The sequence below is a fragment of the Cupressus sempervirens genome, chromosome 11 (assembly GCF_028749045.1).
Source record: "Cupressus sempervirens isolate cs-2001-9-10 chromosome 11, ASM2874904v1, whole genome shotgun sequence".
NCBI lineage: Eukaryota > Viridiplantae > Streptophyta > Pinopsida > Cupressales > Cupressaceae > Cupressus > Cupressus sempervirens.
In genome coordinates, this window is record NC_143128.1 from 147,560,691 (window position 1) to 147,588,479 (window position 27,789).

Sequence of the window (27,789 nt, forward strand, 5' to 3'; positions counted from 1 at the left end):
ACGGGGTCAAGGGGCAATGCCCTTGTGAGGTCCTACGGTAGTGTAGGGTAGGGTCGAGGGGCAACACCTCCACGGGGTTTTTTGGGGGTAGTGCCCCCAAAGCCAAAAAATGAAATCTTGTATAAAAAGGCTTAGGGTTAGGCATTTCATTATGTAATGGTGATATTGTAGCTTCTTGTGGTGGTATTTAGCTATAAGGGATTGTTGATTATAATCACTTGATAATAATAATATTGGACTTGCTATTGGCAGATGTAGCCTAGGGATTGGGTTAACCACATTAAATCTTGGTGTCTTGTGTTCTCTTCTGTGTGATCTATTATTTTTTGGTATTGGTTATATATACATGTAACTGTTATTTCTATCTAAGGTTAATCCTAACACTATGAGCTAGTGAGGCCACAATTTGGGGGACCTCATCCCCAAAACAAACACTTAAGACTTGCAAGCATAGAAGACTAGCAAGGACACCAAGCCTGAAGGGAACAACTAAAACACTCCATCATGGATCTACCACAAGCTCTGTGAACACTCCTATCTTAGAAATAATCTTGAGAGCTTACTACTTCTTTTCCATCTTTATTAACCTAAACATCAATCAACATGAACATTGTCTAGCTGGCACTAGCCCCTCATATTTCCCTATCACCTTATCTCTCCACTCTAGTGATAACCTTATATCTCCCTTTAGCCACAATGATGTACACCTCCATCATGAGTATATCCACCATGGAACAATCTCCTTTTCGCAAGCGAGGGGATTTGAACATCAAACACCATATCAACATGACTTGAAATGATAATAAACTTGTCATTGTATTGTGGGGCCAAACCCTCTTACACATTATATTTAATTCAATAGTATCAATATATATACATATATATATCCTCTTTGTGGAATGTTGAAATTTATGAATTTATTTCATTTATGGGGTCCTTGATCACACTATTTATCATTCTCCATTTGCATGGGATGTTCTCATTTCTCTTAAATTGGTATTAGAGCTCATTTTTGTGAATCACAAGTTGCTTGCATGTGAGGATTCACAATATGTCTGGTTCTAGGTATTTCTTCTATTAATATTTCTTAGTTTGTAGAGCTTGAAGGAATTTGTTTTGAAGGAATTGTCTTTAATCATTTATCCTTTGATGAGTGGAAGTCTTACTGTTCATTTAGTTTTTTTAGAAGACAATGTATATTTTTTGAAGGATGGTGAAGACATAGAAAATGAAGTTTTTCATGTTGAAATGACATTGATCTAGAGCTCTTAGTTGACAAAAAAATAATTCTTGATCTATGGATATTGGAAGGTGTCTTTATTTACTTGGAATGCATAGAGGAGTAGGATAGAAGATTTGATATCAGTATGTACATTTAGTAAGCTATGATTTCTTCAATAGCTTTTAATAAGTAAACACAAGTACATACTACTATGTCATAAAAGCTAAAACATCCATAGTTATTTTCCCATAATTATAACCTTAAAGAAAAGTGATTACAATTTAAAAATCTAACAAATTTCAATATCATTACATCATATAGACTTAATATTCTAGAATCATAAAACTAGAAGAATGAGACTATTGGAAGCATGACTGCTGATCATATTCCTATGGGGGAGTATTGTATAAACATGATTATATCATTATCATGATGATATCTTACATTCGCGAATGTGTTTGTCATCATTGATGTCAACATAATAGTTTTCTATGGTATCTGATAGAAGAACAATGAAAAGATCAAGTTGGTATGGAAAGATCGTTGAGTACATTTATTAGCAAGGTTAAAGGGAAATACTACTAAGTGCCTAGTATATGTAGCTAACCTCAGAAGCATAAGATATTAAGTTTGGAAGAAGTCATGCAAGTTTTGGTAAAGACTATTTTGAGATAGAGTTTATAGAGGCATGTTCTGGTAAACTTGTTATATCTCTTAGTAGATTTGTTATTCTAAGAAGCTGAAGTTAAAGATGTGAAGAAAACATGTTGGTTATGATATGGTTAACTTCACTCGTCATAATGTTACATGTGTAGAAAGATATTCAAGTTGCAAGGTGGAAGATTAATATTATCACTAAGTGTAACATGTTCTTAATGTGGTCCTATAATAATTAATTGAGAAGGTGTAACAACCAACTCAGGGAATTATTTTATGGATTTGATATAAAGGAAGCACATTTTCCTTTATCATGAGAATTGAAGTGAAGTGATTGTAAGTAGTGCTACAAAGAGCAGAATGCAAAGTTGAGCATAGTAGAGTGAAGGTGAAGGATACTTTATTTTTGAGGTTTTATTGTGTGATCCAAAGTTGGATTCTTGGATCTAAGGTTCGTGACCTAGTCTACAAGGTTTGACAGTGATTGGTGTTGGTGTAAATAAGTATTCACTATTTACACTTACTTAAGTTTACTTAGGTTAATGCATATATTTTATTATTTTATTATTTATTTATTAGTCACCTAGGAGTATGCGTACTCTTGTGAGTTGTCATGTTGACAACACATGAGTTTGCACCTCTTTTATATACATGGTGTCTACAACATAGGAATTAGCACACTAATTAAGCACATGGTGTCTACAACCTTGTCATTCTTATCCACTCATCTAGAATGATGGATAAGGTGTGTGCTTAGTTATCAATGCTTATCTTATCTCCTAGTTGTTTCTAGAGACATTCTAGGTGCTTCTCGAGAGGCCTTTATATACAGGCACTCCTAGTGTGTTTGTATATCATATACTAAATAGAGCAATGTATTTAGACATACTCTAAGTAATAGATCATCTCCATTTTTGGTCTATAGTTGTGCTTGTGTTTGAGTTCTTAGTTCCTGGGTGAATTTTAACCTTAGGAAAATTCTTACAATTGGTTTGGTTGATAGTCCTGAGGAAAAAAGTTAAAGTAAAATACATATAATTATTCTATAAAGAATAGTTGAGAGATCGATTGGACAGTGAGTTTAGTGATCTTTCTCCATAAGCTATTTGGACGGTGGGTCCTTCTATCTTCTACAACTACTAACAGGGTTGGAATCTTCTAACAAGGATTCAAAGTCTCTTAATAGGGACTCATATGTTCTAAATGTTGTAATAGACTCCTAACAGGGTCCATCCTCTAACAAGGAATAGTTATATTAGTACATCATCTTGTGGGCATTATTTCCACTGGGGTTTTCCCTCTGATCAAGAGTTTTCCTAACTTTAACATATCTGATGTAATTTTCTATGTACATCTTTTTATGGTTGATATTTACTTTGGTTGAATGGATAAGATTTTTTAAAGTTGATAAGTGTTTTAATTGTTGGATAATTGGTTCACCCCCCCCCCAAGTTATCCTGGTGTACTATTATTTCTAACAATTAGTATCAGAACATTAGGTCCTTGAAGATAAAGTTTAACAACTTTGGGAGATCCATGGCAAGCATATTTAGGAAAGATAGTCCAAAGTTTGATGGAAGGAAAATATGAAGAGGCATCTATTGTGTATGGGTCTAGGATATTGGATTTTGACAAAATCAGAAAAGAAAGTCATTTCTAAAAAAGATTTGGAAAGTTGTACCAAGGAAGAAAGAGATTATTTCATGTGTGACATGAGAGCTAGAGAAGCACTATTGTCTACACTTCTTGAAATTGAATACAATTAGGTAAAACTTGTCACTTCTCATATTATTTGGAAAGCTTTGGAAAATAGTTTTGAAGGTGATGAACATTCTAATAAATTGAGGTTACAAAGTTGGATATGTGCATTTCAAGATGCCAAAATGATGGAAAATGAATCTATAAGAACATATGTAGGCAGGATATCAGAAATTGCTATAGGTATTAGATCTTAAGGAGGAACCAAAGAAGATGATGAGGTGATATGGAGGGTATTGAAGAGCTTAACACCACCATTTAAGTCAACAATTCAAATAATATAGTTGTTAATCTCCTGTACCAAAGATTTCACAAAGGAGACATTTCTTGGAAGACTTGAAGTAGTTGAGAATGAACTTAGACAGTCTGGAGAATTGACCTAAATAGAAACAACTTTCAGTGCCTTGAATATTCAACCTAGTTTATCAAGGAGCACAAGTGCTAGAGAAGACTTGGCTAGCAGCAACATATATGATGAGGATAGAAAGATTGAAAGAGTACCCCTTGAATATTTGACCTAGTTTAAATGTTGGACTTGTAATGAATTTGGTCATTATGCATCTAAGTGTCCTAAAAGAGAGAAAAAGTATAGAGGAAAATTTAAAACAAGAAGAGATAGAGAATGTTTGTATGCAAATTAAGAAGATGATTTTGATGAACAAGTAGTGAGTGCTAGTGATGCTGAAATTGAATTTGTAAAAATTAAAGAAAAAAGTCTGGAGAAAATAGCTTTGGTATCACAAGTTTAAAAGAAATTTGATTGGATAATTGATAGTGGTTGTTCACATCATATGACTAGTGATATGAACAAGTTTGTTGATTTCAAAAGTCAAGATGGAGGTATTGTTAGAGTTGAAAAAATGTAGCATGCCAAGTTAAAGGTATTGGATCTATAACTCTTGATGGTAAAACTAATACTAAGGATGTATATTTTGTTGATGGTTTGAAGAACAATCTCTTGAGTGTTGGACAACTAGTGGATAGAGGTTATTACTTTTAGTTCACTGAGAAGACATGCATGATCTGAGAAAAAGATGGAAAGGTAATTAGAATAGGAACCAAATCTAGAGGTAATGTATTTTAGTTGAATCCTACTAAAATGACATGTTTGGTTGTAAAGGTAGATGACAGTTGGTTATAGCATAGGATATTTGGTCATATAAACTTTGACAGTATTGTGAAGACTAGTAGTATGTTTGCATTTAGAGATTTTCCTAAGATTGTAAAACCTACTAACACAATTCATAAGGAATGTGTTTTGGCAAAGCATAAAAAGACTTCTTTTCCCAACAAGAAGTTTACTACTATAGCAAAATTGGAGATTGTACATATAGATCTCACTGGTCCTACAAAGACTAAAGGATTCTGTGGTGAAAGATATTTCATGATTTTAGTTGATGAATTTTTTAGAATGATGTGGGTTGCATTCCTAAAGAGAAATTTGAGGCATTTGATAAGTTCAAGATATTCAAGAATATAGTTGAGAATGAATCAGCCATGAAGATTAAATGTTTAAGATCATATAGAGGTGGAGAATTTACTTCAAATGAGTTTAGCATCTTTTGTGAAGCTAATGGAATCAAAAGATAGTTATCAGCTCCAAGAACCATTGAACAAAATGGTATAGTAGAGAGAAGAAATAGGTCAGTAATAGAAGTAGCAAGAGCTATGTTGGTTGAGAATGATGTATCCAAGATGTTCTGGAGAGAAGCTTTGAATACAATAGTCTACACTATGAACATAATGCAAGTTAAGAAAGACACAAACAAAACCCCTTATGAACTATGGTTTGGTCACTCACCTACAGTTATGTATTTCATAATTTTTGGTAGTAAGTGTTCTATCAAAAGAGATGATGATATTGGTAAGTTTGATGCTAGAAATGATGAAGGTATGTTTCTTCGTTATTCATTGAAAATCAAGGCTTATAGAAGTTATACTCTGAGAATTAAAACTATTATGGAAAGTTTAAATATGAGAGTTGATGAGAACTTTAGGATACAAGAAAGAATAGTTGATTAAATAATTTAGATGATGATGTTGTTACTAAACCAAGGATTGATGCAGTATTCCTTGAGACTAAAATGATTTGCAGAATGAAGGAGAGCCAAAGTAGGAACAAAGCTTAGAACCTTCAACACAGATAAGAGTTGAGATAGAAACTCCTACTTTGGTTAAAAATATGACAAAGAATCATCCACCCAAGTAGATCATCAGAAGAAAAGATAAAGTGTGATGAAAAGAAGAAGAATCAATGAAGAACTATGTTTGATATATCAAGTTGAACCTAAGAATGTAGAAGAAGCATGTAAAGATGACCATTAGAAGCAAGTTATGAAAGTGGTATTGGGTTAGATAGTAAAGAATAAAACATGGGAATTGGTCTCCAAACCAACAGATAAGAATGTGATAGGAAGTAAATGAGTATTCAGAAACAAGATGAATGAAAAATGTGAAGTTGTAAGGAACAAAGCAAGATTGGTATGTAAAGGTTACTCATAGCAAGAAGGAATAGACTATGATGAGGCCTATGCTCTTGTGGCAATAATAGAAGTAGTAAGGTTATTCTTAGCATATGCAACATATAAGAAATTCAAAGTATATTAGATGGATATCAAGTTTACATTTTTGAATGGAGAACTTGAAGAAGAGGTGTACATAGAGCAACCTGAAGGTTGTCCTTTGATAGATGACAAGGACATAGTATGCAGACTAAAGAAAGTATTGTATGGCTTGAATCAAGCATTGAAAACCTAGTATGCAAGGTTGGACAAGCATTTGACAAAGCTTGGATATAACAAAGGTAGGATAGATAGTAATCTCTATTGGAAAGAAATTGATGATGGATTAATGATCTTGGTAATTTTTTTGATGATATAATGTATTTGGAGGAAATGATGATGAAAGAGACAAGTTTTTAGAAGAAATGAAAAAGGAATTTGAGATGAGCATGATAGGAGAGATGAAATATTTTCTAGGATTACAAATTGTGCAGGCTAAAGAAGGAATCTTTATTTCCCAGACTAAGTATTTGAAATATTTATTTAAAAGGTTTGGTTTGGAAACATGTAAACCTATTGGAACACCTATGGTAGCTCAACATAAGTTATCTACAAATGATGAGACACCCATTGTTGAGCAGAAGAAGTACAGATCTATGAGCAAAGGATTGCAATATCTAAATCACACAAGGCCGAATATAACAAATGTAATTGAAATTGTTGCAAGATTCCAAGCTAATCCTAGAGAAGCACATTATGCAGTAGTCAAAAAGATATTTAGAATCCTGAAAGGAACACCAAAGTTTGGATTGTGGTATGATAGATCAAATGATTTCACTATATATTCCTATAATGATTTTGGTTAGGTAGGCATTATGGATGAAAAAAGAGCACCATTGGTGGAGCCTTCTTTCATGGAGGAAGATTGGTTTCTTGGCTAAGCAAGAAGTAGGATTGTACCTCACAAAGTACAAAAAAAGTAGAATATGTTGTAGTAGAAAAAAATTGTAATCAAGTTGTTTGGATGAAGTAGATGCTCAAGGATATAAGAAATTTTTTTAGTAAACCTATTGTCATACATTGTGACAACACAAACATAGTAAATATGTCTAAGAATCTAGTGTTGCATTCTAAGACTAATCCCATTTCTATCAAGTATCACATGTTGAAAGAGAAAGTTGTAGAAAAGGAAATTAGATAGGAGTGTGTGAGCACTAAAGAGATGATTGCATATATCTTCACTAAGCCTCTTTCCAAAGAGACTTTTGAGCATTTACAAGGTATGCTAGGGGTTATGCCCCTTCCTACATTAGAGTAGATGATGCAAGAGTGCATCAATCCACTCTAATAGAGCACTATTATTGGTTTGGACTGATGTTGATGCTTCCTATATGGTGGAGTATTTATGATGGTAAGAATCATTTAGGACTCTTTTTGGATGTTGTTTTGAATAGTGTCTTTGGACACTTGAGATAGGTAGAAATAGTTGTTGTAGAGATTGTTGGGTGCTAAAACCTTTGACATTGATGCCAATGAGGGAGAAGTTTAGCGTGAAAAATAGGTTGAAGAAGTAAACATGTCAAAGAAGTATAGCATGGAAAAATAGTTTGATATAAAGCATATTGAGGTATATCAATGGGGGAGAATGATTGATGAAGAGGATTTGAAAAGAAAGATTAACAGTCTTTTGCAATTGGTATTTTTTGGAAGTAGAGGTTTTTCATCTATGTTTCCATCAATGCCAAAGGAGATTGTTGGAAGCATGAATGCTGATGATATTACTATGGGGGAGTATTATAGAAACATGATCAGATCATTATCATGATGATATGTTACATTCATGACCGTGTTTTCATTAATCTCAACATAGTAGTTTTCTGTGGTATTTGACAAAAGAACAATGAAAAGATCAAGATGGTACAAATGATTGTTGAGTACATTCACTAGAGAGGTTAAAGTGAGATACTACTAAGTGTCTAGTATATGTAGCTAACCTCAAAAGCACAAGATGTTAAGTCTAGAAGAAGTTATACAAGTTTTGGTAAAGACTGTTCTGAGATAGAGTTTACAAAGGCATGTTCTTGTAAACTTGTTATATCTCTTAACAGAGTTGTTATTCTGAGAAGCCAAAGTTAAAGATGTGAAGAAGACATGTTGGAAATGACATGGTTAAGTTTCCTTGTCATAATGTTATGTATATGGAAAGATATTCAAGTTGCAAGGTAGAAGATTGATATTATCGCTAAGTGTAATGTGTTCTGATGTGGTCCTATAATATTTAATTGAGAAGGCATAATAACTGAATCAGGGAACTATTTTATGGATTCGATATAAAGAAAGGACATTTTCCTTTATCATGAGAATCAAAGTGAAGTGATTGCAAGTGACACAAAGAGTGGAATATGAAGTTGAGTAGAGAAAAGCGAAGGTGAAGGAAACTTCATTGCCGAGGTTTTATTGTGTGATCCAAACTTGGATACTTGGATTTGAGGTTCATGATCTAGTCTAAAAGGTTTGACAATGATTGGTTCCATTGATAGGATAGAGGAAAGAAGTTAAAGTACAATACATTAAATTTTTCTACAAGGAATAGTTGAGAGATCAGTTGGATAGTGAGTTTGGTGATCTTTACCTAGAAGCTGTTTGGATAGTGGGTCCTTCTGTCTTCTACAACTCCTAATAGGGTTGGCACAACTCCTAATAGGGTTGGAATATTCTAACAAGGATTCAAAGTCTCCTAACAGGGACTCATATGTACTAAATGTTATAATCTAACATGGTCCATCCTCTAACAAGAAACATTTACATTAGTACATCATCTTGTGGGCATCGTTCCCACAGGGGTTTTCCCATTTGATCAAGGGTTTCCCTAGTTAACACATATGGTTTAATTGTCTATGTGCATCTTGTTATGGTTGTTGTTTACTTTGGTTGAATGGAAAAGATTGTTTAAAGTTGATAAATGTTTTAATTGTTGGATAATTGATTTGCCAGCCCCCTCCCCCCTTAGTTATCTTGGTGGACTATTTTTTCTAACAAAGACATGATAGAAAATACAAGTATACATGGGAGATATTTCCACATAGAAAAATCCACAATACAAAAAATCAAGCTAATTTGTTATTTAAAACAAAAACTTACAATAATTTTTTAGCTTTCACATTGAGATTTACATCTTGTTCCATCCTAGAGAAAATTGGTAGCATATCCCTCCATAACGAACTCCTCATCTCTCTGATTTCTATGATAGCACGTTGCATTTATAGTTCTTCCATGCAAAATAAAATTATTTTTAAGTGTCTATATTTAATGTATTTAAAACCTATTAGATACTTCCTTTGTGCACAACTCTTGAATACAAATAAATCCAAGAGAATATGCCAAAAAGATTATCTTTTAGATTTTTTCTCAAGTCTATTATTGTTTAGCATATTTCCAAAAATGTATAAATAATTAACTAATAAAATATCCTAAGGTTGAGTCATCTTATCCTAATAGTCTCTAGGCAAAGACCTTTGCTAGACAAGTTTTATCATTTTTTATGTAGTTAACCTATCATTAGGGTTAAGATTATAATTACAATAATGGTTAGGGTGAAGGTTTACATCTTCATTACTATTACCATTTAAAGGGTTATGATCAACATTTACAATTACAATTCTAGTTCACATAATGGTTTAAATCATTGTTTAAATTATGGTTAGAGTTAAGGTTTTGGTTAATATTTGGGCTTACAATTTGGACAAGTGCCTAGTTTTATGTCATGCTCAAAGAAAGGATCAAGTTTAGAGCTTGGTTCATGATCTTGTTTAAGAATATGATTTAATGTTTGGGTTATGTTAGGGTTTATAGTAACAAGTTTTGTTAGTATAAGCCTTACATCATGATTAGTAGCATGGTTAGGTTTTACCATTAAGGTTAGGATTGAGGTTAGATTTATGAATATGGTTAGTTTTTTGGGTTGAAGTTAAGGTTAGGGTTAAGATAATGGTTTAGGTTTATTTTATTATTAGGGTTAGGGCTGCGTTTACAATTTGGATTATGATATTATTTACAATTAAAATTATGATTAAACTAACCCTATTCAAACATTTACCAAATAGTTTTCCAAATGATCTTATTAGTTGCATAAACATATAGAAAAAAAAACCAACATTTCTTCTAAATTCAAGTTCAACATCTCTTCGACCTAGACATTGCACCCTAAAATTAGATTACTAGTTATAATATTATACAACTGCCTTTAATCAAAACATACTTGTTCTAAAACATGCCTTATTCCTTTAGAAGACTAAGAAATAATGACTTATTTTAGCAAGTAAACAAGTCCTTTGTCATAAGAATCTTGACACTAAATAATAACTTATTCTTTTACAATTATAACTATATTGTGATGCTAAAGATTTTCTTTATTCATTTAAATTATGGTTAGAGTTAGGGTTTTGGCTATGGTTAATATTTGGGCTTACAATTTGGATAAGCATCTAGGTTTATGTTATGCTCAAAGAAAGGATCAAGTTTATAGTTTGGTTCATGATCTTTTTTGGGAATGTGATTTAATGTTTTGGTTATGTTAGGGTTTATAGTAATAAGTTTTGTTAGTATAAGCCTTACACCATAATTAGTATTATGGTTAGGTTTTACCATTAAGGTTAGGATTGAGGTTAGATTTATGAATATGGTCAGGTTTTTGGTTGAAGTTAAGGTAATTGTTTAAATTACGGTTAGAGTTAGGGTTTTGGCTATGGTTAATATTTGGCCTTACAATTTGTTTATGTCATGCTCAAAGAAAGGATCAAGTTTAGATTTTGGTTCATGATCTTGTTTAGGAATATGATTTAATGTTTGGGTCATGTTAGGGTTTACAATAACAAGTTTTGTTAGTATAAGGCTTACATCATGATTAGTATTACGGTTATATTTTACCATTAATGTTAGGATTGAGGTTAGATTTATGAATATGGTTGGTTTTTTTTTGTTGAAGTTAAGGTTAGGGTTAAGATAATGGTTTAGGTTTATTTTATTATCAGGGTTAGGGTTGTGTTTACAATTTGGATTATGATATTATTTACAATTAAAATTATGATCAAACTAACCCTATTCAAACATTTACCAAATAGTTTTCCAAATGATCTTATTAGGTGCACAAACATATAGGGGAAAAAAATCAAAATTTCTCTTAAATTTAAGTTCAATATCTCTTCGACCTAGACATTGCACCCTAAAATTAGATTGTTAGTTATAATATTATACAACTCCTTTTAATCAAAACATAACTAAAACATACATTATTCCTTTAAAAAGACTAAGAAACAATGACTTATTTTAACAAGTAAACAATTCCTTTAGCATAAGAATCTTGACACTGAATAATAACTTATTCTTTTACAATTATAACTATATTCTGATGCTAAAGATTTTCTTTATTCATTCAAATTCCTATTGACACCATCCAATAATAAAGCAAAGTAATAATTGGAAAAGAATAAATTCTTTTGTTATTGCCAAGATGCTTATTAGTCAGCACCTTAATATATATGACAAGCGACTTGTTTACCTGCCAAAATAAACCATCAGTTTCTTGGTCCTCAGAAGTAAATATCACCAAATCCGCTTCTTAGATTTTGCTTCTCACACAGACATTATAATGGGAAATGCTCCCTCTGATGGTATTGCTGTTGAATCGAATGGCATTTCACATGCCACAAATGAATGGAAGAATGCTTCACATCATAGATCAGCTGATTCTGAGGCATACCCAGATATAATAACGGGCGAAACAAAGAAAACAAGAGGTGTTACAGTGTTTGTTATGCTGCCCCTGGACGTTGTGACACATAAGAATAGTGTTCATAAGCCAGAAAGAACCATGGAGAATCTGAAGGCCTTGAAGAGTATTGGTGTTGAAGGAGTTATGATAGATGTATGGTGGGGAATTGTTGAGAAGGAAGCTCCCGGCCTCTATAATTGGACTGCGTATAGAGAACTTGTAGAAATGATTAGAAACCATGGATTAAAAGTGCAGACTGTCATGTCATTCCATCAGTGTGGAGGAAATGTTGGAGATTCTGTCAAGTAAGTTAGTAAAGTATTTGAGATTCCTCTAGCTTCAAAAAAAAAAAACAGATTGATAGTAGTGTTCTAAAATACAATTGATAGTAGTGTTCTAAAATACAAGATTGATAGTAGTGTTCTAAAATACAATTTCTTTCTGTGTTTTTTAGATAGATTGTGTTTCCGATAGATTGTGTTTTCGATCATATACTTATTAGATATGTTCATGCAAAAATAGGAACACAATCTACCCAGAAAACATCACTAGAAAATAGCCTATATTCCTTTCCTTATTTAATTGTTTTAATGCATAGTTTCAATTACAACTCTTCATTCATGTCACCATCTCTTATAAAAGATGGCTCGGTCTCATAAAAATGGGTTCTTAAGAATCAATCACTGAAGAGTTCAGCCATTGTAATGGTAATTCAAGCATAAAACAGGTATTTTCTTCAATAAAATTTAATGTTGGGAGTGGTTCTATGAAGTTAAACTTTGAGATTTGGATTAATGATAATTGATGAAAAGATGCATGTGTTGGTATTGTTGCTTTTGTGTAGTATTTCTTTGCCCAAATGGGTGGTTGAAGAGATGCACAAAGATAAGGACCTGGCGTATACAGATCACTGGGGCAGGCGAAACTATGAGTATGTTTCATTGGGAAGTGATAGTCTTCCTGTCTTAAGAGGGAGAACCCCCGTTCAATGCTATGCTGATTTTATGAGAAGCTTCAAAGAGAACTTCAACGACCTTCTGGGTGATACTATTGTTGTAAGACTCCTCAACTATTATTCTTTTGTTGAGATAATCAGGTTAGAGCAGATTTTAATTCTTGTGTAGGATTGGCATGGATAGATCCCAATTACTAGAATTTAGTGTATGAATTATATCACAAGAGTATCACTTTTCTGAGACTTAAGGAGATATATTGGCTTTCAACGGATACTGCAAATTCTACAAAAGTTAATAAGATCTTATGTTGCATGTTTTTCATATAATAAGTTTAATGTTATCCGTGAAACTATATATATTTGTGAATTTAGTGATTGAAAGCTTTGTAAGAACTTTACTAATTGAAAAGAAATAGTCCTTGGATATTTTCAGTGCAAGAAACCTTCATTTGCAAGGCATCTGATGTGACTAGATTGCTTACTTTCAAAAGTACAATGGATGATGCAGGAAGTGCATGTAGGAATGGGTCCTGCAGGAGAATTGAGATATCCTTCTTACCCTGAAGCTCATGGGATATGGAAATTCCCTGGAATTGGAGCTTTTCAGTGCTATGATAAGGTGTGGATCAAATTCTCTCTTTCTTCCCCTACATAATGCTATGATATTTGAATTAGGCTTAAGAGAGTCTTTTAGAGGAATCTCCATATTTCCCTCGAGGATGTTCATTCTAGCACATTAGTTCAATTCCACTAAAATATTGACAATTTTAATTTGACATTTATCGTGTGGAGATCGTCTCCCGCTCCCTGAGATGTATTTTTTTAGATAGAGACGTGTTCTATTATTAGAGATATCTCTACAATTATATTTGTGCTGATATTTTGGATGATGCAAAAAATAATACCAAATACTAGCGATCAGATCTATTAGTAGTGAAGATTTTTTGAGAGATGCATGAATAATTGCACTTTTGTAATGATTGATTTATTATATATTTTTTTTCAAAGTTGTATATTCTGATATTTTCTTAAAAATATTAAATTATATTTAAAAAAATTATTCATCTATTATAAAAAAATTAGCCATACTTTAACATCTACAAATACCCTATGCTCATCTCTATAATTTTAATTGCAGAAATCATTAACTATCAAATTTTTAATTTTTTAAAAATACCATCTTAATTATGGATGTTCTATAATGTATCTTATCACATCATATAATGAACCTTTAATCTTTCTAATCTCAGATAATTTTTTTTTATATTTGACCATCAATTATCAAACCTGTTGATGTTTAAAAATGATGCCTGCTTTCCTCCAGACAGGATGCACTTTTTTAAGATCTTCTAAACTACAGTGATCTTCCATTAAACAGATGCATATCATCAAGAACAAATGATGAAAATTTCAAGAAAATCATATGCAGATCATCAAGAACAAATGATGAAAATTTCAAGAAAATCAGTTTTGTTTTTGATTTTTAGAATTTTGGCCAAAGGTACATTTTGTCTAGAGGATAGCCACATCCTTTAAAAATGGCCTTTGTGATGGACATTATCATTGGTTGATGAAGCCTTTGACCTTCAAACCTTAAATCTTAATGTGTAACATTGTTGTCCCTAGGTCTTATGGTTTAATGTTTTTAGCATTGATCTCTAATAGTATGTAGACATTCAAAATTGAGAGTTCACTCCTCTAGATTATTTATGTTTAGAATTACCTTATTTATTATTGTCAACTAAATCATAAGATATATCAAATTTTATAATATTTAATATAATATTTTTACTTATTAAATTTTATTCTAATTTTATTGATCCACAAAGTCTAATTCAAACTCAAACCTAATATCATAAGTTAAAAATTCATTCCTATTCCTTATATTTTATTGTTAACATCTATTGTAACTTCAAACATACGTTGACATTGATATAATTCCATCATTTCTTTTGGCATGTATAATTGCAGTACATGCTGTCTATCCTTAAAGCTAGAGCTGAAGCCGCTGGCAATGAAAAATGGGGTCATCCACCAAGCAATGCGGGTCACTATAACAATTGGCCAGAGGACACCCACTTCTTCAAAAGTGAAGGTGGAGACTGGAATTCAGCATATGGACACTTTTTCCTCAAATGGTATTCTGACATGCTTCTCCTCCATGGTGAGATCATTCTGGCAGCTGCTGTCCCCATTTTTAGCTGTACTGGTGCAAAACTGGCTGCTAAAGTCGCTGGCATCCACTGGCATTATTTAACAAAATCACACGCACCAGAGCTAACTGCAGGGTATTACAATACTATATTCAATGATGGGTATCTTCCCATAGCTCATATGTTTTCTAGACATGGGGTAATCTTTAATTTTACTTGCCTTGAAATGAGAGACTCGGATAACCCCCATAACATAAAGTGCTCTCCAGAGAACTTGGTGAAGCAGATTATTGTCGCAACTAGAAAAAGTGGGGTTGCCATGGGTGGAGAGAATGCTCTTCCTAGATTTGATGAAGCTGCATACAGACAAATTATAAAGAATTCCAGAATGAAACCCTTGTGTGGGTTTACGTATTTGAGGATGCAAGATTGCTTATTTCATGGCGAGAACTGGAATAGATTTGCCTCTTTCGTGGAAGAAATGTCCGAAATTGTGAGTGTTGTGGATTCAGGGAACGAAGAATACACAGATGCCGGGCTCAATCACTATTAATATATGGATTTCTCACCGACTTCAAACTTCAAACTTTTAATGACACGAAATGTAGAACTGGTTGTGAACATTGGGGTTTCCACAGATTGACAAGATGGTGTTAAATTCATTTGCCAAGCCTAATTGTTATCACTCCACAAGCAGATTAAGTACTGTTATATTTTTCTGAGCTCCTACAACTGTTCATTTTGTATTTGATGAGCATAAACCCTGATGTAATTTGACTCTTTTTATTATTTATTTTATCATCCTACCGACTTTATTTTAGTTTGTAGATGGGATATTTCTATGCATTACGGTTTAATTTGATTGTAATTTTGTTTTATTTTCAATTTTAAATGCTTAGTTGATTTAGATCATTACTATAAGATTAAATTATAAAACGTTTTGTAAAATGTAAAATTTTAAAAATTAATAGTAGTGTAATAGTTGAGAGTGGAAAATAACAATTCTTATGTAGGCACTATTATTTGTGGTTATTTGTAATTAAGAAAATAAGCTAATAACTTTTTTAATAAATTGTTCAAATAGTGTGTGTCTATATATATATATAGTTATGCACTTCAAGTCTTCAAGGTTAGTCGTTAGTGCATATTCAAGATAATCTATCTCAACTTGTTTTTTGTTTTTTATATTATTTATATTATATTATATAAGATTGATGATTTTTTCAAAGCATAATATCAACTTGCATATAGTTGAGAATATAAATTTAAGCTCTTTCTAAAAAGAATATCTATTTTTGTTTTTGGAATTGATTGTGTATGACAGAATGCAAGAATAGTGGGATATGCAAACCGACACTAATCTAAGAGGAAAAGAAAAAGACAAAAAGTGAGGAAAACAGATTAAGGAAAAAAGGGAAAAAGAGAAATTAAAAAGAACTTTAAAAATCAAACCTCAAACGCATCAAAGGACAGATAAAAAAAAAAAAAAAAGATGAAAAGAACAACGAAAAAAACAAATAAACTCTAATGAACTAAAAACTAAACACAACCCCCCCCCCCCAAAAAAAACTACAAATTAAATAAATGCATTAGTTATATAACTGATATTTGCAATGTCTAAGAGTACTTGGTGAGATGTGTTGGTTTGCGAGAGCAAGAAGAAAGCATCCTTTAAAAAACTATACATCCAAGTAGACTGGAATTTGATGGCCGTATTGGCTGTTTTTCTACTTTTGAAGCGTATATTAAGACTACCTACCGTATTATTGTATATGACATGACTTAGAAAATTTATAGACTTCAAATGATAATTTGTTTTGGTAAAGTATTCTTTCATGGGAAAATAGGTAAATAGGTTAAACAAAGGTTCATTTTATTTTGCAAGAATAATAGGGAACCCTAGCACTGCCATGAAAAAGGTTGCAGTTACAATTTGATAGAGTTCTTGATGGTATTTCGTTTAGGATTAAGTTATGTAAGATTATGAAAAATGACAATTTGGTCGGTCGTCTCTTTATGAGTTTGAAGCGGAGGTAAAAATTTTAATGGGATTGTGTTTATAGTTTGAACCGTCAATATCTTTACATTGGTTTGGTCTTTCAATGATAAATCTGGTAAACTCGAAAAGATTATTTTGATTCAGCTTCGAATAAAGTTCTTTTAACTTAATTTTGTACTGAAAAAATGAGAGTTACCTCAATTCTAATCATTGGTTTAAATTTTTATATTTTGAAACTAATCATTTCTCAGGCGCTTATATCCTTAAAAAACATGAAAGAGGAAGGAATTACAGTTGAAAAAGAGATGAATTTTTATTTTTGTAATTGGAATTTGGTTTCAGAAACCTTAACTTGAGTGTTGGTTCTGAGCATAGTTTATCAGTTTGGTTTAGCGTTCTCATTTTTTCTTACTTTATAAATTCATTAATTTTTTTAAAATTGAAAACGAATCTTGATTAAAACCACAACTTTCTAAATTGAGAGGAAAAGGAATACTTTTATTTTAAGAACCAAAAGATATATATTAGATATTAGGATAATATTTTTATATCACCTAAAAAAAATAAAACATCAAAATTCACTTGTGGTAAAAAAAATATTGAAAAAATAATAAAGTTTTAGTGTGTTAAACTTTATTTCAAATTTAGTAAAGACAGTATAGTTTTGTAGTGCAAATTAAAATTTGATTTAAAGTTGATTATTTAGTAACATAAAATATTGATTTTCATTTAACTATTATAAAAAAGATTAGTTGATTTTTATTTTTATTTTAAAATCTAAATTTTACTTAAAATAGGATTATTTTTCAAATTGTAGTAACCTATTCATGAAAAATAGTTCTTTTTAAAACATAGATTTATAACTAAGATAATAAACATTTTAAAATTTACATTTAGAAATATAGATGTTGTAATGTCATTAAATTTTTATAATATATAAGATTAAAGTTCTTTTGTTTGTAGCAAAATTTGGGTGAGAAAAATGCAATATGAATTGCTCCTATAACACAAAATCAAATCATCCAATCATATAATTTGTATAATATATAAAACTATTAAAATAAATTATAAAACTTTAGACATATTTCCATTGTTTAAAAATAGTTATCTTTGATTGTGAACCTAATTGAATAATCCAACAAAGTGAATGCAATAGTACATTGACTATCACAAGTACAATAATGAAACATACTCCCTTTGTGTGTGTGTGTGTGTGTGTGTGTATACATAGAATTTATTACTCTTAGTAAGGGAATTATTAAGTTTATATTTTATTATTTTTGGTTAGCACATTGTCATTTTAGAAGTTATGTAGTTTGGTCCAATGGAAGGTATGTGACAAATTATTTTCCAATAGTTGGATAGGTCCTTGATATGTGACATTCCTCTGCTTTAGAGGGGTAACTCCCTTATAAGATGTAATTTTATTTAATCAACTAAAGGATATATGAGCTTGAAAAGAATAAAAGAAAGCTACTGACAACAAATATTAAAAATGACTTTAGGAGATTTGATGAGTTAGCTTAAATGACCAATAAGAACAATCAAGATCTACTCTTGAAGGTTATCATTAGCATGATTTTGATTAAACACTCCATGAGCATTTGCATAATACTATGAAAACACACATTACAATCAGAACCATTACCTTAACAATTGATATTTATGAAAAAGAGCCCAAAATTGTATTTCCTTCCATATCCTTATACCAAGATTACACGAGATGTTTCTGATTACAATGGCAAGGTTCATAACCACTTTCCTAGAATTTCCTTGTAGCTTATCAATAAAATTTGGCATAAGTGTTCTCTGATTCACTAATAATCAAAAGTCCCTTTTACATGTCATGTTCATGAATTTATAAGCTTTTTTTGCATAACTAACTTTTTAGGTTTGTAACTACTTGAAAACTTAGAGTTTGAGAATTTTTAAGAATATTTTATAACTAATTCTAACTTTTCAAAAACTCCAACTTTTGAAGCCTAAGCACAACTAAGAAAAAGTTAGGATTTTGCCCAAACCAAAAATCAGTCCTAAATTTGACCATTTAGGAAATATACAAATAAAACTCAAAGACAACTTTAGTTGCTTCCTAGCCTAACTTTCAAGCACTAGTACTAGTATCTCCTACATTTAATTTTTGATCTCAAGGTGCTATAAATAGTTGAGTTGAAATTTCCATGTATGCTCTAAACTATTTGATCACTTGTGCTAAGGTCTTAGTTTTTTATGATAATCAAACTCTGCATTTTCAGCTTGCATATGTCATGGCCTTTCCTAACTTTATCTAAATCTTTGGTGTAATGTGCTAAGCATTGAATGCGAGAATCAAATGCACTAAAATGGTACTCAATCCTACCATAACATCTACATCTGAACATTAATTGTCATCTAGTTTAGAGCTAATTTTTAGATCTATGCTTCCCAAGATGGTAGGTATATTTGGATCTTGAGTATGTTCATTGATAAAAACATTTTCATCATTATTGGTATATTTCTCAAGACCTCTATTTTTCAGCTTCCTACAGGTATCCAAAAGTATCTCTTCATCACCCATTTATTGATCCAGGCTAGGTCAAATTTATATTTAATATTTTCTAGCTATATGTCAACTTGTTCCTCTTCTCCACTTGGGATCAATTTGAGATATTTCACCACATTACTGTCAATTCCTTTTATTTCTCTCAAATTTCTATCAATTTCTTTGTAGAAAAATTGTTTCAATCTAAGGATTTCCACTTCTTTATGAATCTCTTTATCTATGTGGTTTTCTTTGGCATACATGACTTTTACCCCTTGAAACTAACTTGAGGCTCATTCCTCCATGTTATTGATCCAAGAATCCACCATCTTACAATATGTTTGACTTCTTTAGTATGCTTTCAAGAATGTGTTCGTTATACATTTTTGAGATCAATGATTATCTTAGTAGAAGAAGAATTAAGAGCCAAAAATGAATAACCTACCATTGATCGAATGCATGAAGATAGGTCTCAAACTTGATTCTTTAGTTGATCCTTAATTTGTTTATCTCTATTTTTCTATTTAATTAGGACAAGAGTTGACACCTGTAAAGTACACACTTTACCTTTACATGTGGTCCAACATAAGTCCACTTGAGTCATGTTGAAATAAGATTCATTCAACTCACCAGTTGAAAACAGATTGATACAAGTATGAGACTATGTTTCAATCATTGTTTTGTCACTGATGTCAAACTTACTGCATATTGGTAAGACATTTGTTTAGTTGATTTGACAACTATCATTTGTTTGATTGATGAAGACGAATTGATCAAATGAGATAACAAAGCACCTATAGAAAAGTGTTGAGTTATGGTATGAAAAAGGAGTACACAGATCAGTTAAGCCAGTGATGATATAATGCATTGATTATCTACTTAAGGTTGCAAAGGTTGGATATAATGACTAAGTCTAGAAGGACAAGTACGAAGAATTGATTGTGCCAAGCTTGACTGAGTGGACAACAGGTACCAAGCGCAAGCTGAGCAAAAAACTAGTTGGAGCTGAGCAAAGTCAAAGTTTAGTGTATGCCGAGTGATACAATGTAAGCTGAGTAAAGTTTAGTTGATGTCGAGCACCAACAAACTTTAGTTTTTGTCGAGTGATCTAGTTGAAGATGAGTGGAAGAATAGTTTGGAAGCTAAGTGACAATATATTGATGTTGAGTGCTAGTATTCATGTCCAATCATATATTTGACCAATCTGAGCCGACTATTTTGTTTTCTTGATTTTTTTGAAGCATGTGGAAGATAACTATGATGAGTTGGTGGCATAGAATTCATGGTAAACCATTTTGAAGTGAATTCAAAGAGGATTGAATGAGAAGTTTCTAGAAGGGACTAAAATGAGAAGATGGGTAGATTCATTAAATCCTACCTAATCCTACCTAATCCTACCTAACCCTAAAATTGACAATAGAGGATGAACAAAAAAAATTCTTAATTTTCTATTTATAGAGATGGCTAGGCAGAAGCAAGTTTGCTCAATGTTTGAGAACCTAAGTTAGACAAGAGGTAGATAAGGTATTGCTTCATTAAGAGACTGAATAGAAGAGACTATTATTGGCAAGCAAAGTAAGAAGACTTAATAGTATGAATGCTTGAAGGGTGAACAAGCTATCAGAGCTGAAGTGTGTGAAAGCAAAGAAGAATGGAGGACTAAAACAAAGATCTGTAATATGAAAGTGAGTTGTAATTTGTTATTAAATCAAGTCTTATTGTTACTTTCTAATCATTGAACCAGTCTAGGGTAAATCCTTTGAATTAAGGTTGACCTAATAGTCATTTGTAAATCCTTTAATCGGGTGACATTCCAAGTGAATGATCTAAATTTCTCTAACAAGGCTCACTCCTAACAGGGTGATTGAAATCCTCTAATTAGGTCACATTTAATAGTGTGTATTATAACCTTTAATAGGGTTGGCCTTTTACAGGGCATCACTTCAAAAGAGTGAGAATGAGTAGCATGTTACTGGTGGTTTTTCCCAAATTGGGTTTCCATGTAAAATCATTGTGTTAAATGTGTTATTGATTCTATAATGTTTCATGCTTACATTTCTGTAAAGTTGATTTGACAATAACCTACAAAGTTTATGTGATTGTATGATCTAACGGATGCATGCATGAATATGTTTTATGAATATGGGTTCACTAAGTTGTGAAATTTTTTATTTATACATCTAGACCTTGGATAACTAATTCAACCCCCCTGGTGATTCTAAAGAATTCCAACAATTGGCATCAAAGTCATCTACTTAAGAGGACTAGTTTGAAGGTAGTAGAAGAAAAAGATCAACATGTTGAAAAGAGAGGTACCCAAGCTTAAAAGGGTTAAATTTCCTACATGGAAAAGTCTAATGAACCTACACCTAGGAGGTCTTGGAGACCATGCACAATCTACCATCGCCAATGAGCATGTTGATCCTACTAGAGCCCTAACTGTTGAAGATTTGAAAAAGAAGAAAGAACACAATTAGGAAATGTTAGAGATTTCCTTTGCCCTAAGCTATGATGATTTTGATGAAATCAAGGGTTTCCCGATAGTGAAAAGAGATGCTGGATGCTCTTCACAACATCTATGGAGGTGATGCAAATTTTTTGAGAGCCAAATCTGAAAGTCTTAGAGGTAAGTTCGATGTTATGAGGATGCAAGAAGGTGAAAATATTGCTCTGTATTTCTCTAGGATAAAAGATGTTGTTAATGCTATAAGAGGATCTACTGGTAAGATAGATGATGAAATTGTATTAAGAAATGTTTTGAGAACACCATTTCCCATCTATGCTATTAGAGTTTCTGCAATATAAGAGCTGAGATGTATACTAGGTTCTAATCCAACTCTCAAAGGTCTAGTAGCTAAGCTCACTGCTTTTGAGATATCTAAGTTTTACAACTTCAAATATTACAATGTTGAATCTCCTTTCAAAGCTAAGCTATCATTGAAGGAACCTAAAAAGAAGAAGAAGAAGAAGAAGGTAAAATATGTTTCCACTGACAGTGATATAGATGAAGAGGATGTAGAATAGCTTGAAGCACTACTAGCAAGGAGATTTCACATAGTTAAGTACACACTTTACCTTTACATATGGTCCAATCTAAGTCCACTTGAGTTATGTTGAAATAAGATTCATTTAGCTCATCTACATTCTTCTTTATGATAGGTTGTGTTATCTCAAAAAATAAATTATCCGTGTTGGAGTTCACTACTAATATGGACTCTACTTTAGTTTTCTGAACACTTTTATGTCTTTACGTACTAGATCGATGACTACCTCTCTATTTGGTGTTTCCAATTGGATCACCCTCATTTTATTTATTTCTAGACTCTATTGCAGCCAAGATGTTGCAGATGATTGCACTAATGTAGGAAATTTTAGAATCATAGGCTAGAGATCTTGGTCATCTGTGTTATCTATGACTAGAATATCTTGAGTCACCTCAATATTCTGAGGATATTACAAACATGTAGGAGAGGTTATAGAATGGATCAACTCATCTACAAATGATGATGGGAAGGTATTCATCTCATGAGCTTCATTTATCTTTTTTAGAATGGGATTAAAAGTCTTCTTCTTAGGTTTGGACATTTTATTTCTAGTGACAAAATTAATCTCACATGCTGAAACTAAATCTACTCTTTTGTTAGTCTCTTCATCATCATCTCCCACTTGTGCACCTTGCAATGAAATGGAAGTATTAGGTGAAGTGTATGAAATAGTTGATTTAGATGTGGGTATATGCAGGATCATGGTCAACCAAACTATGGCCTTAAGTGGCAGTGAAAAACTAGCAAATCAGGGTTATGTCAACTTGACACATAATTTTAAAGTGGTTCTAGACTTTATATCAAAAAGTTTCAAGAAAATAATTTGTATGAAATTAAATTTAGTTTCTAAACTACTTAGCCTTATTGGGAGAAAAAAATATTTGATTGGTCAAAAGTTTGGACTTTAATGTAGTACTACAACAATTTTAGGGCAAAAATAAAAATTAGGTGTATGTCTAACCACCTTAATCAAAATCAAGTGATAATATTTTAAAATATAATTATAGATATAAATAGTAGACTCATGCCTAGATGTGACGCATATTTTTGGGTATTTTTATTGTAAATAAATAATTAAATATGAATTTTGTACTAAAACTTTTTCGGAATAAAAAAACTCCCATGTCTAACCACCTTAACTAATTGAAAACTTTACCATTTTCTTTTATTTTATTTCAATACTTATACTAGGCAAAGCATAGAATGTGATGCAACTTTTGGATTTAAAATTTTTTATACCGTTTGAAAGTTATAGCTATTTTTCAATCAGTATGTCAATTAGCAGTTTATAATCATCTTCATTGAAAATTAACTAATAAATACTTATCAAACTTAGCATTTGATAGATATTATATCGATGGAATATTGAGAGTGTTATAAAAAAACCCTTTTTGTTTCATTCAGTTTCGATGAAAATAACATTGTCAAATGGCTACTCGAAGTCTGAGTGTCAGTGAAACCCTTCTCAAACACATTTTTGGGTTGACCAAATAGGTTTGGTAAATACCAAGCCTAATCAGATACTCGAATTCAAATCGAGTATCTGATTTCAGATCAGATACCCGATATGAAATCGAGTATTTGATTACTCCAAATTTTCCAATTGGGAGGGAAACCACCCACGTTCAATATTTTGAAGGGAAATTTTAGAGGAAATTTTTAGAGGGAAAATTTATAGGGAAATTTTAGAGGGAAATTTTATTTTCAGGAAGTGTGGCCATTATTATTATTACATATGATTATGATGATTATTATTAACTATTATTATTATATATAGTAATATGTATGATTATTATGATTATTATTATTAAATATAATATAGTTATAAATATAATAATAATTATAACTAGATATAATATAGTAATATATATGATAAAAATGAATATTATTAAACATATATAGTAATATAATATGATTATTGTTATTATATAATAATATATATGGTTATTATTATTAAATATATAATCTAATAATATATTATTATTATATTAAAATATGCAGCATTATATTATTATTATATTCAAATATATAGTATTATATTATTATTATTAAATATAATATTGTCATGAAATGCATCGAGAGGGATCATAGGTTAACCTTTATAAGTTTGTGTAGGAAATGTTTTTGCGGTCATGGCAGAATCAGAAAATGTAGAAGGTGTTAGCTATTATTTATTACGTTGCACCATGGAAAGAGAGAAGCTAACAAAGACTAAAATACGTGATGAAATTATTTTTCCCATAGGTTAGTATATAGTTGAATTATGTACATGTATGTCAAGTATCTATGCTTTTTATGAATTCAAATTCTTTGACTTAAATTCAAGATTGATGTATTTTTTAAATGTGTACATGTGCAGGTTTTGTTGTTGTACAGGGAACATATTTGAAGCAAAGAAAAGTACTTAAAAATGGGATTCATTTCATTGATTATCAACCTAACAATAAGGTATATCAATATAGTAACCATGTTATTGCCACTGGTCTAACTGTTCATCCAGTCAAAGAACCTAGAATACGTAAGTGGAGGCTCCATATTGATGATCATGAGAAAATATTAAATGTATATCAATATAGTAACCATGTTATTGCCACTGGTCTAACTGTTCATCCAGTCAAAGAACCTGGAATACGTAAGTGGAGGCTCCATATTGATGATCATGAGAAAATATTAAATGTTATCCAAGAACGAGCTGATCCACTTGATATGAGATAGAAACAACTCCTAATTTGAAATGTAACTCAAGAACAATTTGAAATTTGGTTGAGCAATCATTTGATCAATTTGGAATTTGGTGGAATAACTAATTTTCTAAATTGAACTTTTACTCTTTCATTTTTAACTCAATGTCTTGAATTAAAATTTTCATAAAGTAACTAATTATAGAAATTATGAACTTATATGTATGTGTGTACACTAATTACTTGACATGTGCAGGTCTTGAGGGAAAGAAATTTGAACACCATTTGTCTTAAGGGGATGAAATTAGGGGTTTGTAAAATTAATTATATTGAACTTTCTATTTCATTTAACTTGTCAATTTTAGGACACATGTACACTTTCAATTTAACTAATTAGGACATGTGCTTTCAATTTTAGGACATGCGAGCTTTCAATTTAACTAATTACCTGACATGTGAGCTTTCAAGTTCAAATTGCGATTTTTTAAACTAAAATTTGAACATGTACATGTTTTAAGTTGGACTTGAATAAGAACATTGGGCTTAAGGAGATAAAATTCTAGGATATGTGTACAAATAAAAGGGATGAGTTCTATAGATTTAATCAAGTTAAGAATTATGTACAACTAATTACCTGATACTTGAACATTTAATACATAATATATTACCAGATATTTAAATTACATGAACTATATATATATATATACATATATATACATATATATGTATATATACATATATATACATATATATGTATATATATGTATATATACATATATATCTATATATACATATACATATATATCTATATATACATATGTATATATACATATGTATATATATGTATATATATATATAAATATAAATTTAATCAATATATTACATGTGTACATATCTAAATAAATTACTTACATATCTTCTAGGAACAATTTATAATATACTAGATCTAGATCTATAATGTATTAGATTCCACAACATAATGTAACATGTATCAATCATGTCGAGAACAAATAACAATTAAACATGTATCTATCTAGAGATCTATCAGAAGATAATATCAAATATAAATAGTGTGCACACACATAGACATGCAGATCTAGGTATATCTATATCAAATCAAAAATAAATATAACATGCATGTGTGTATATAAAGTGTCTATCTAATATATGAACGTCTCTCTGGATGAAAGTCTAGAACAAATCATCTAGATAAAAAAAACTATAGATCATCAAGTGCAGGACTATCATCGCCATGTCTCCTCACAACGTGGTCTGAAGACTGACTATCAAGATGCTCACTAGGATGTGTTTGACCCTATATATAAATTCAAGAGAAAGTGATATCAATACATACATACATTTAATCAAGAGAAAGTGATATTGAAATACATGTACACATAATCAAAACATAAATAAACATTACCTTTCCACTACTGACATTATCCAATGAGTCTTGATGACGTACATGATCTGGCATCAAAGCTGGAGTAAAAAGAGGTATGTCCTCCTACATTACATGTGCACTTGCAACACATCAAATTAAAATTTCTCTATGATTACAAATCTGCATGCATGATATACATACATGTGCACGCATGCCCATGTGTAAATTAAATTAGTTTCACATGATTGAAATTTTAACATGAACAAATAAAAAATTTACCTGTGTAGATGGTGGCATTTGATAATACTCAGACTGCCTAGCATCGATTGTGTCCACTAATGCATCTAGATTTCACTATGTCGCATCAAGGTCCATCTCTACATCTACGTGATCCCCATTATTGGTGACTGGCACATGTCCTAATAATGACGAGCCAAGTGGACTATGTAGATGAGATGGCATTGAAGTAGAATCATCACATGTCAACAAGTCCTTCCATCCTGTGGTCGACAAGCTCAAATCAACATCATCAAGGCCCACATCTAAACTTTGAGCATGCCCTATAACATTGGCTAAAGGGTTTGTGGTATGTATATGTCTCTCCAGAGAAAAAGAGTGGTCAGGAGGTGGATCATCATGTGCACTACCACCATGACCACTACCTGATCGATGAGAGGAATATGGCCGAGGATGTGTCCTAGTACTACCATGGACACGATCTCAAACATCTGATATGGGTATGCCAAGATGCTTTGATACAAATCTATATGTATCTAATAGATCCTTAGCCAGACCAATCATAGTATCTCATGCTGACACTCTAGTGAGACCCTCTAAGCTAGCCACTGAAGGGATGCCTGCTGCACTATACAAGTCTCCTGAAGATGAAGCATAGGATAATGATCTGGAATGCTAACAAGACATCAAATACTGAGTAACCTCATCACTTGAAATACATCTGATAGCTGCTACAATCTCTCCAACTCCCTGAATGACCCCACGTAACTGAGTGCTACGCATGGCCTCATCAACCGATGGACCTAACATAGGGGAAATAGTAGGTGCCCTCTCTCCAACAATCAATCTATGTGCCAGTGGGGGATGACCTAGCTACCTATCAGCCAGTCTACCATGCCCCTGTCCT

General features: G+C 31.6%; 1 protein-coding gene across 1 annotated transcript; it reads left to right on the forward strand.

Moving 5' to 3' along the window:
- Nucleotides 1–11,716: 11,716 nt before the first annotated feature.
- Nucleotides 11,717–15,836, forward strand: LOC149528625 (beta-amylase 1, chloroplastic-like). The gene is made up of 4 exons (XM_089808873.1): nt 11,717–12,213; nt 12,753–12,963; nt 13,372–13,482; nt 14,835–15,836. The coding sequence occupies exons 1-4, from the start codon at nt 11,786–11,788 to the stop codon at nt 15,567–15,569; spliced, it is 1,485 nt and encodes a 494-aa protein (XP_089664999.1). The 5' UTR covers nt 11,717–11,785; the 3' UTR covers nt 15,570–15,836.
- The last annotated feature ends 11,953 nt before the right edge of the window (nt 15,837–27,789 follow it).